Raw genomic sequence first — 10,873 nt, 5'->3', positions numbered from 1 at the left:
TGACCCTTAGGAGGTTTCCTTTGTGCTTTCTTCCCTCTGGTAGACACAACATCGAGTACTCGAAAGGATTGCCAGGCTCTAATCTCCAGCTGCGTTCAGCTAATTCCGCTTCAAGGTAGAAGCTGGATGTCAGTCGGTTCTTGCTGATCCTGGCAGGATGCCCGCAGATAAGGGATGAGCAGTCTGCATTGCCACTGGAAGAGTACGCAGAGGGATGAGCGTTAGGTGCTTTTCACAGTAGCCAGGTCAAGATGATCAGCGTTGATGTTGAAATAAGCTTTGCTTTTCTCGGGAGGGTAAATTGCCTTTGTTATTGGTGCTGTAATGCATTTGTGTCTGCCTAAACATCACCGATAGAGAGTGCCACGGGGAGAGTTGTTGCAGCCCCCCAGCACGTGCTTGTGTGCTTGTTACAGCCGCGTGTTCGTTCCGTTCTGCTGCACCTCTGCTTTCCTCATCTCTTGGGTCTTTTTCAGCTCCCTCCAGGCAACCCAGTCAGTGCAGAGCATTACCCAGGAGTGAAGGCAAAATTATATGAGCCAAGTTCTCCCCTGTTCTGTTGTCTGGTTCAGGGATGAAGGCAGCTCCGTAGTTGCTCACGGTGGGAGCTGGCTTATCCTGCAGTAGAGCAAGTGGTTGTGCGGCTGGCAACTGCTTATCTGCAGGGGGTGTCGGGATGTAACGGCTTAATGGGCAAGCTGCAAAGCTGTCCTACTTTTGTGTGTTTTAAGTCACAGAGGTTAAATACAGGGGGGTGGAAGATCTAGGAAATAGCATGAGCTCCTACAAGGCCTTGCTTTTCCATAGCTCTGGAAAACAAAGAAGTCTTAGCTGATGGTTTTTGTCTAGTTGGCCTTGATAAAAAAGCAGGTTTCTCCCACTACTGCTGCTGTTCCAAAAGCAAGGATAGCAAGAGCAGCTGAACTTCAGAGGGTAAAAGTCTCTGCTGCACCTCTGACCTCGAGGAAAGCTGCAGTAACCTTTGTGGCCAGAACACCTCCCTGCAGAGGCACAGCAAAGGGCTGGTGTACCTTGGAGTCCTGTGTGTGTACAGGCATTTTTTGTGGCAAAGTGTCAATCGGCTCCAGTTTCCCTGTGATGCACATTAGGGGTGCTGCGGGGACAAGGGGAAAATGCAAACTTTGCTGCCGCTGGCAGCGTTTGTCACTAAAGAAAGGGGACAGCCGTTCTGCCGAGGACAGTGTCTGATGGCAGCAGCCCTGGGCAGCACATTGATCGGCGCAGAAAGTTAAATGGCAAGCGCTTGGTTCCCAGTTAAAGGCACCCTGTTCAGCTGATGTGGAGCTGTTTGCCCCCAGGTCCCACTGGTGGGCAGCAGCCCTTCGGCTGCTGAGGGGCCCCGGGAGGTCTAGGTCTGCCCCGGGACGGAACGGTCGCTCGTCCCAGGACAAGCAGTGGTGGGCACAGCCCCAGCTTCCCTGCGGTGTTACTGTCAGGTTGGGGGACAGCACGCAGGGTCTCTGATCCCTTTGGGAACAGAAGCACCATCACCTACAAGAGTGGCGTGAGGTGGATGCTGGAGTCTGGCTGTTGTGCCTAAAACTTTGATTTTTATTCCTGAGGACTGCTAACTTTCTCCTTAAACAGCCTGAGTGACCAAAGATCCCCAGGAGTGCCGGTGCCTGGCCCTTGGACGCAGGAGTCGGAGCGAATTGCACAGGCTTTTACCTGAAAGCTAAGAGTAGTAGTTGAAAATAAATCACAAGCCCTTTGCTTGCAGAACGTGAATCCCGAGCAGAGCAAATGAGGGCTGGCAGAGCAGCAGCTGTCCTTACGGCCACCGAAAGCAGGGCAGGAGGAACGCTAATCCCTCGCCAGGAGGATTAGGCAGTTTATCGAGCCCGAGCAAGGGGCCGAGCAGCAGCCAGAGCTGACGCCAGGCAGGAGAGGCAGCAGCTGCCCCGCCGCCGGGAGGGGTCCAGGCGTGGTGCAGCGCAGCGCCAGGTAAGGGGGCAGAGCTGGGGAAGGGGAGCAGCCATCCCCACCGAGCGGGTGCCTTGTGCTGTGATCTGGCCCTGAAAATACCTTCCCTTTCGCTAGCCTGGCACTGGGCGAGCTGGGCTGGACACCAGTGTCAGCTGGTGCACCCCACAGCTGCCGCACATCCCTCCGGTGCGTGGAGCAGGGCGGGTGCACGAGGCAGAGGCTCCTGGGGGTGCAGGGACGACACCTGTGTCTCCTGGCCTGCAGGGTGCCCATGGGCAGGCAGCACGGCCCGCTGGTGCCGAGGTGGAGGCAGCTCCTGCGCGCTGGGTGCTGGTGGCTCCTGTCGCTCTCCGGGATGGCGCTGCGGGGGCTGCAGTGGCTCTGGAGGCTGGCGTGGGTTGGTACCATGTGGCCCCTTCCCCAATTGCCTTCACGGACTTGTGTTGGCTCCAGATGTGGTGCCCAGAGCCAGGGGCCGGGGCAGGGGGTGGGGGTGCTGCTGCGGCTCTGTTTCTGTAGCGGTGGTGCCAGGGTGGGCAACACCGCGCCGTCCAGCAGCGTGGCTGGGCGATCGGGACCCTCGTCCTTGGGGTTTGGCTCTTGGCTCAAGGCACTGTACGGTTCTGCCCACCAAGAGCCCTGGGGACGTGGGGACATTGCTCCCTGGGGCAGGTTTGAGCCTGCTGCTCTCACCACGCGGCCGCCATCCTCTCCCCAGTACCTGCTGATCTGCTACAAGAGCTGTTGGGACGGCGCCTTCCAGGTCACCGAGGAGGTAACTCCCCAACGTGGCCCCAGGCTGTGGGGGCTGCAGAGATCTCCGACCCCCGGGACATGGCTGAGCCCAGTGACACGGTCTGTGGGTGGCCCTGTGGCACCAACGTGGCTGTAGGTCCCCAGGGCACGGCACGGCAGGGTCCCCTGGTCAGGGTTGGGGCCGGGGCCACCGGGCTCAGCTGCCCGTGGACATGTCAGTCCCCGCGGTGTGTGGCGGCTTTCAGCTCGGCGTGGCGCTGCGCTTGAGGCTGGAAGGTGGCAGCGAGGGGAGTGAGGAGGAGGACGGGGGTTCCCCACCGGCGCTGGAGCCTGGGCAGGCAGGTGGGTGCCTGGCACGGTGGTGGGGGCAGGCAGGGGTGACCCTGGTGCAGAGGTCGGGTGGGTGGGTGTTGCGGGGCGCTGGCGGGAGCTGAGCTGTGGTGCCAGGGCAGCGGCGGAGCGGCAGCAGCGCGGTGGTGTCAGCGAGGCTGTGCTGGCGAGGCTGGAGGCACTGGAGGCTGATGTCCGCTTCCTCTGCACCGAGCTGGGCGCCGAGAAGCTGCTGTGGAGCAGCCGGTTCCTGGAGCTGCTGCGGGAGCAGCAAGGCCTGCACCAGCGGGTGAGTCCTCCAGGGGGCCCCCAGTCCCCCCAGCCCCCTGATACCCCCAGACCCTCATGCCCTGTCCCAGCTGCAGGAGCGCCCGTGGCAGTGGGACAGCGGCGACAACCCTGAGCTGCTGGGGGGGCTGGAGGACCAAAGTGCCAGTGGGAGCGATGGAGAGAGCCTGGCAGGTAGCAGCTGGGGTCTGGGGGGTTATGGGGGGACAGGGAGGCAGTGACTGGGGAGGGGGGGGGACCTGCCATCTGCAGCCAGAGCTGGGGAGGGGGCAGTGTGCTGAGCTCTGCCAGTGGGCAACATGGGGAACTCACCAGCTGCCACTTGGGCACTGGGAAGCACTGGTGGGCACTGGGCAGCAATGGGCTGCCCTGGGAGGTACTTGGGAGGTGAGGGGGCCGAGGAAGGCTCCCAGCCCTCCATACCAGTTGCCACTGGGAGCCTGGCTGGGCATTCCCACACATGGCAGAGCTCCAGCCATCGCTTCCCCTCTCGCCCTTCTGCTCTGTTAAAGGACGCCGGTGGACGGAGCCACGCTGGCAGCTGGCCCCGTGCCCGTGCCGCCTTTCGGAGCCAGCAGCTCCGTGACAGGCAGAAACCGTAAGTGAAGGTTTAAGTAGGGCATCAGCGAGACAAGAAGGAGCCACCTGTCCCTCCCTGCTCAGGCACCACAGGACACAGGCCAGGACGGCGCGGTCCCAGTTGTGTTGCCGTGTCCCTGGACGTGCCCCCACCCCCCAGTGCCAGCCGGACCCTGCCCAGCCCCGCCGGTCCGCTGGGAGCAGGAGGCAGCTCAGCCTCCTGCACTGCCCAGGGCAGGTCACAGCCACCCCTTGCCACGGCCACCCCGGGGGCTGGCTGTGCCCTGGGCAGGTTGTCTCTGGTGGAGCCCAGCTACGAGCATCTTCCTGATCTGCTGCAACTTGCTGGGAGCTTCCTGGAGCAAGGAGTAAGGTCACCGCCAGCTCCTGTTCACCTTGCACAAGCTGGAGACACTGGGGTGACGGATGGATTGCAAAACCCAAGAGCTGCCCCGTTTACTTCCTCGTTGGCCGGATAAGTCCCCTGCAGGAACTGCCCCACACAAGTTGCAACTCCCAGCTGGCTCCTTGCAACAGCACGTGGCTCTCGGGGGCGGCCGAGGGGCCCTCGTTCCTGGAGGATGGCGCAGCCAGGGGGGCCGTGCCACGGGTGGAACAGGCTTGGGCAAACCTGCCTCTGCCCACTCCAAAGCGCTGGGTTGGGTCAGGCAGCCCCTGGCCCAGCAAAGGGAAAAGAAGGGGCCGGGGGGCGTTGCAGGAGGGTGCTGAGCCTCCCACCCCGCAGGAGGGCAGATCTGGCACGGCTACAGGGCCCCACACGTGGCAGGATCAGCCTTGGGCCCCCACGCAAGGGGCAAGGAGCCACCCTGTGCCCAAGCCCTGACCCAGCCTCAGGGGCTGCGTGCTGCTGCCCCCCCCCCCCCCCCCCCCAGCTGCCAGCCACCGCTGTGAAATACAGGCAGCCACCTTCCACGGGGCTGTTTGCTTGGTCTTTCCGCTGCACGCGCTGGGGCGGCTGCTCCGCCACTGCGCTGCAGAGACCCCCATCCCGCAGCCATCTGGGGAGGGGGTACCAAGACGAACCCTTGCTAAAGCAGAGAGGGGCCCGGTCCCTACGCCACGGCAGCTGGCCCGGAGCCGGGACTCAGCCCGGGAAGCGCTCGCGGCAAGCGCGGGCAGTGGGGACCGCGTGGCAGCAGCACCTCCCGCCCGGGCACTGATCCTGCCCTGTGAGCAGCTAGTGCAAACCAGCCGCCCCCGCCAAGAGGTGGGCGCACTGTGCCCATCGCTCACCACGTGTCTCGCCAGCCCCAGCACCACGCTGGTTGCCACCGCCAGCTGCCCACACTATGGGCACTCGCCAACAGTGCCAGCGCACACGGCTGAGGGTCTGCCAGTGACCCTGCTCCCGCCGGCCCTGCAGCCCTCGCAACTGGCCTCCAGCACAAAGGCTTTGATGGGAACACTTCCATTCTGGTTTTGTTGTGGCACCAGGCAGGCTTGTCTGACTCTGGGAATTAACCTGCAACGCTGCGGAATGGCTGCCGCGACCCTGGGCCCGCTGCTCCCCCCCCCCCCCCGCCCCGCGCCCCAGAGAGCGCGTGGAAACCATCCCCACAGCCCTGCTGCAGCCCCCACCCCAGGGAGCTGGCTGGGTGCAGGGGCTGGGGACAGGCCCCTGCAGCGAGCAGGGAATCGTTCTTCCCGACGTGCCCGTGCAGCACCCTGCACCATCGGGGAACTGATGCAATGCAAGGAACAGCAGCCTGACTCATCCTGCACTGACCTGGCTCCCGCACGATGCTTGAGGTGGGACAGGCCCACACTAAGAAATATCAAAATAAACCAGGTGACGCAAATGAGCCACTCCTGGGTCCCTGCTGCCACAAAACCCCAGCCCCAAACTGGCCATCCCCTCTCCTGCAGGAATGGCAGCAGCATCCATGAAGAGACCTCAGGAGCGCTGGGGACATCAGACAGCAGCTTTGCAGCGCTGTGACAAGGTCCTGGCCCCACAGCTCAGCTCTCCTGAGGCAGCCCCCGGGGCTGTGCTGGAAATCCCCCGTCACCCCCACCCCGACAGCAGCTCAGCCACTCTGCAGGGACAGGGTTTAGGAGGTGGAGGGTGAATCAAGCAGCGTTAACTACATTCACCAGCTCTTCCTCCCCACTGGAGCAGCCCCCCATGGGTGGCCAAGCCCCTGCTGCAGCACCCTCACCGTGACACCTCCGAGTGAGGCAATAACCGCCTCACAGGCTGGGGAAACCTTCCCCCTGGCCAACACGCCATGCAAATCCTCCTGACCTATTGCTCAACCAGATGCTGTATTTAGTCCAAAGTATTTGTGCAATGCAGGCCTGGGGGGGCACACGGGGAAGCTGAGAGCTGCTTCTCGCTCATGGGTCACGGCTTCACCAGGAGGGCTGGGGTCTGGCGTTGCTCAAGGAGAAACCGAGACAGAAGAAAGCACTTCTGCTGGCCTGGCGCAGCGCCTGGAGCAAACCTCGGCCTTAGGGAGCCCGGGGGTACTCAGGGCACCGAGGGAGCATGGTGAGAGGTGAACTGAAAAATGCGTGGCTGGAGGGCAAGTGCTGAGGGGCACCGGCACCAGCAGCACTCTCCAGCCTCCCTGCCGCTGTCAGCTTTGCTTCCCTCCAGCAGGACCCAGACCCTCTCCCACCCTTGCACCTTTCTGTTCACTTTGGTGCCGCATTTACTCTGCGGACTTGCTCACTTCCTGCATTTCTCTCTTGCAGCAAACCTGTACCCCAAAGTGCCTCAAAGATGCAGTGCAGATGTCGGGGCACCTCTTCCTCTCTGCAGGGAGAGAAATAGCCCTGCAGCCTCAGAGCTGGGTGAAATCAGCAGTTTGATGCTGAACCTGCTTCCTTGTAAGGTGGCCTGCCCCAGGCCGGTGGCATTGTCACACCCCCACGTGATGCCATGCACACATGTGCCTCCATTACATAGGCGCCCCTTTCCCACGGCCTGTGCAGGAGCCTTGGGTCAGATTCCTGCCTCTGGAAACGCCTTGAAATGAGAGTTGGGCTAGCCACATCCTGGAAATCCCCCGATGGGAGGGAACCAGATGGGTTCGAGCAAAAGTTCAGCGAGCAAGAAGGGCACACGGCAGTGGGCGCAGGGGAGAGGCGAGCGAAGGCTGGGGCCTCGCAGGCACTGGGTGCCCGGTCCCACGGGGCTGGGGGCTGCAGCCGCCACCCAGGGCCCCTCCGGGGTCACCGCCCAGCACAGGGGAAGGAGATGAGAACACAGCAGTTTCTAACCCTGACCTCTGCCACAGCACAGCTTCCCACTTCTTCCTTCCCTCTTTTGAGTATTGATTTAAAAAAAAAAAAAAAAAAGCCCAAAGTCAAGACATCCTGCAGCACTGACTTATGGAGGGCTCCTCCTCGTGCCTGTTCATCCTTTCCTTGTGCAGTGGGAGCAAAGCCTTTCCTTTGATGATATTTAATTACCTTTTCCATCTATTTCTACCACAAAGGCAAAGAGGACACTGTTCTCTACCCCCAAAACACTGGCGGACCCCCCATCGCTCTTTACAAGCACGCTCACTGCCTCCTCACTTTCACATCAGTCCTTCCTACCCCAGCCCACGCTCCTTGGTTCCCTTTATGCTGCCTTTGTGCTTTTGGGGAGGATGCAGCCACGGCTGCCCCCTCACGCTGAGGGCAATGCGCGTGGTGGGACCGACTTGCCCGCTGCTGGAGGCTGGCACGCTTGATTTGGAAGGAAAGAGCCAGCGCTGGATGGGCTCACCAGACTTGTGTTGCAGAGCTCGCAGCTGTTCGGCCAGCTCCCCTTGGCCCCACTGCCCAATGGAAACAGCCTTGGGTCATCTCTGTAATCCTTCTCTTTCCCGTGGTTGTGCCTCGACACTTTTCAGGAGCCTTCTGCACCCCTTTTCTCCAGCTCAGCTGGGAGCTCCCCCTTTCAAAGAGAACAGCAGCGATTCCTCACCTGGTCAGGGTAGGAGAAGGTGCTCAGAGAGGAGCCAGCCTCCTGAGGGCTCAGCACAAGGCTTTACAGCTGCATGAGGCCAACAGGACGAAGGCAGCACAAGCCCACTGAGGTACAGGGAACTTTCCACGGGGTGCCTGTGTGTGACCTCCTTAACCAACAGAGCAGTAACCCGACAAGGTCTAACCTATTTTAGTTGGATAAGAAACACAAAGCCAACGCACAGCAGTCATGACAGGTCCCCCTCGCCGCCGTGCCCCAAGGAAGTGGTAAGCCACCGGATGAGTCTTGAAAATTCCACAATAACAGCACAGAGAACCTGCCCAAGCACAGCAGCCCACAGCGTGCAGGTAGGCAGCTCCTCTGACTCAGTGCAGACGACTGCGCAGGGGGGAAAAATACGCAGCAGTGACAGCTCCGATCAGCACTCCCCACATTTCCCGAGCTCCTGGGCACCACTGGGCTGCCTGGCGTAGGAGAAAGCAGTACTCGCACTGGAACACACGGGCTGCTCCAGGGGCAGGAGGCACGGGGTCTCTCATGCAGAAGCCTTGGGTAAGAGATCAAGAGAATTCAGAGCAGCAGTGGCTAGATTTCAGCTGGGTTTTCGGGGGGGCAGGGGGCACAGCAACACACACAGCAGAAGTTTGTGGGAATAATTTTGACAAGATTCATGTTGGGGACTAACCCCCTCAACTTGCTGTGCCACTAGGACTGTCACTGCAATAGAAAAGGGCCATTCACATCATAACCAAAGAAAGTGGCCACCAGCTCTTCTTTTCCTGGTTATGGTAAATGAACATCTGTGCTTCGGCACAGGCTTTTTTAGTTGCAGCAGCCCAGCTTTGATAGAAGTAAAAATCAACATTCCCCCCTACACCTACCCATCCTGCAAAACCAAAGTCCCCTGTTAAGGTATTTTATAGAAGACCAGCCTTAAAAATCCTGCAGCATTTTTCAGCTACAGAACCCCACTACAAACAGCAGAAAAGCCTTCACCTGGTTAAAAGGTCTGATCCAATTCATGACGCATCACTTAATCCCCTCCCCACCATACCTGTACAGAGCCACAAAAGCTTACTGTCACTTCAAATGACGTCCTCGGGCATGTTCCTCTCCCACAGCACGTCAGTGACCTTTCAGACTGTGAGGTTTCGGATTTATTTTTTCAGACAATGTACTATCAAAGCACTGCCTTCCTTGGTTTTGATTAACTAGAAATAGCCATTGCCCTGTATTAAATTAAGAGCACAAATTTGAATAAAGACCATAAAGGTATTTAACAAGTCAGATAAGAACATGCTGTACTGCGGTACAGCAGGTGGGAGGGGAAGATTCTTACACAGAAATGTGAGCCTTGATATTCCTACTGCATTTCCTTCCCAGCTGGTAACAGAGCTTTAGAGCAAAGTCTTGACATGTTACAGTCAGCATACGATCATGTGCAACATCTGACACAGATGTGCTATGTAACTGGACAACATGGGTATTTATTTCCAGACTGTACTCTGGAACTGTCCGTTACAACTGAAGCACAGCCCACAGTTTATCCCAAAATAATGATGAGCACGCGCTTCTTTAGCACACGAGACATCCAACATGGTTGTTCCCATACTGCAGTGACAGCCACATGCCTTTGCACTGCACCTCGACTGCCAGTGCATCCCCGGGGCAGCGAGCTAACTTCAGTAATGCCAAATAAACTTTTTATCACTATTCTCTGCTACACCAATTTGGAGCAATTTGATTTTTTTGACCTGTCACACTGCATCAGTTAACAAGCCTGTCAATATCCAGCCATCACACTGTCGCTGCCATTCGACTGCATATGGAGATTGAAGATTGTCAGAGGAACCCCAGGGATGAGGGATAATTTCTCCAGCTTTCCTGGAAAAACAACCAAAGTGTTGAACAGTCTTCCAAAAAGCCACCAGAGACCAAGTAATTCAACTCAGCAGTTTTTATTTATAAAACACAAGTTCTTACTTTGCCACAGCTTCCATGTGGCTGCCTCCATTCAGTACATAAACTATATACTGCATAACGATACAGAAAGTTCAGTAAAATGTCAGCTTGCGAGTATAAAATGATAATCTTCTGATTGCAAGAGAAGAAGCATACATCAGCATTCCACCAGAAAAACAACACACACCACGCCAAGTAACACAATGGCCGAGTCAAGAATAGTACTAATTAAAAACAGCATCAAGCAGCAAGTTGCTGGACAATAACATTAAAAACCATTTTTCCTGTAATTTACAAATATGCAAAGTATCAGGTTACTTAGAATTAAGAAGCATTTTGCTTACTAACATGAAACATTACTAATTTGTAATGTATCATAATTAACCAGGTATACAGGTTTCTGTGTCCCTGTGGTTTTTATGGCACATGGTGCCAGTCTGGGTAGGTCACTCCTTGGACAGAGGGAAGAAGAGGAACAGACAAATCTGTTCCTGAAAGGGCTCTCAGAAAACAGCCGTATTCCACTCTCCCCTTCATAATATGCCACTCAACAACCTCTGTTTAACCACAAGATAGACGTATTTTAAAAACATAACAAAAACACAGATACAATGTGTATCAACGAATCAACTGCTTCTGGCCTGCAAGTGCAAGAAACATCTTTGCATTCTAAGCACAATGAAATTCCAGGACCAGAACCAATTACTACAGCAATTGGTTTTGCATATTTAAAATCTGTTACAGTATCTACAGTTAAAAAAAAACCAAACAAAACACCTTACAGAGTAAGAGGGAACGAGAGGGGAGCAGTCTTACCAAATAAGTCTTATTCTACATTTTTGGATGCTGCTAGTCTGACAAAGCTGAAGGGGACAGGAGAACATTAGTAAGAAGGAAGATGAAGCAACAGTTTTACAGAGAAAAATATTAAGGAATCCTCGTGACCAGGACTGGCAGCAGCCCAGACATGACTACAGCTGTTTTACCGAATGCTCAAAACTATTGCTGTCTGAAGACAAAAGGCACAACATCATAAATCCTCCTTGTCAGCGTTGTACAGAGATAGCC

General features: G+C 57.0%; 1 protein-coding gene across 2 annotated transcripts; it reads left to right on the top strand.

Annotated features, from left to right (window-relative positions):
• The first annotated feature begins 28 nt into the window (after positions 1-28).
• On the top strand, positions 29-5,720 carry LOC114011432 (uncharacterized). 2 transcript variants are annotated; one of them, XM_055799036.1, is made up of 7 exons: positions 29-1,965; positions 2,212-2,344; positions 2,666-2,722; positions 2,949-3,045; positions 3,156-3,322; positions 3,399-3,495; positions 3,834-5,720. In XM_055799036.1, the coding sequence occupies exons 2-7, from the start codon at positions 2,219-2,221 to the stop codon at positions 3,905-3,907; spliced, it is 618 nt and encodes a 205-aa protein (XP_055655011.1). In that variant the 5' UTR covers positions 29-1,965; positions 2,212-2,218; the 3' UTR covers positions 3,908-5,720. The 2 variants fall into 2 exon arrangements, with proteins under 2 accessions (XP_055655011.1, XP_055655010.1); XM_055799035.1 differs by having other exon boundaries at positions 3,393-3,495.
• The last annotated feature ends 5,153 nt before the right edge of the window (positions 5,721-10,873 follow it).

Source organism: Falco peregrinus, chromosome 3, assembly GCF_023634155.1.
Source record: "Falco peregrinus isolate bFalPer1 chromosome 3, bFalPer1.pri, whole genome shotgun sequence".
NCBI lineage: Eukaryota > Metazoa > Chordata > Aves > Falconiformes > Falconidae > Falco > Falco peregrinus.
This window is presented reverse-complemented; position numbering and strand designations above follow the sequence as displayed.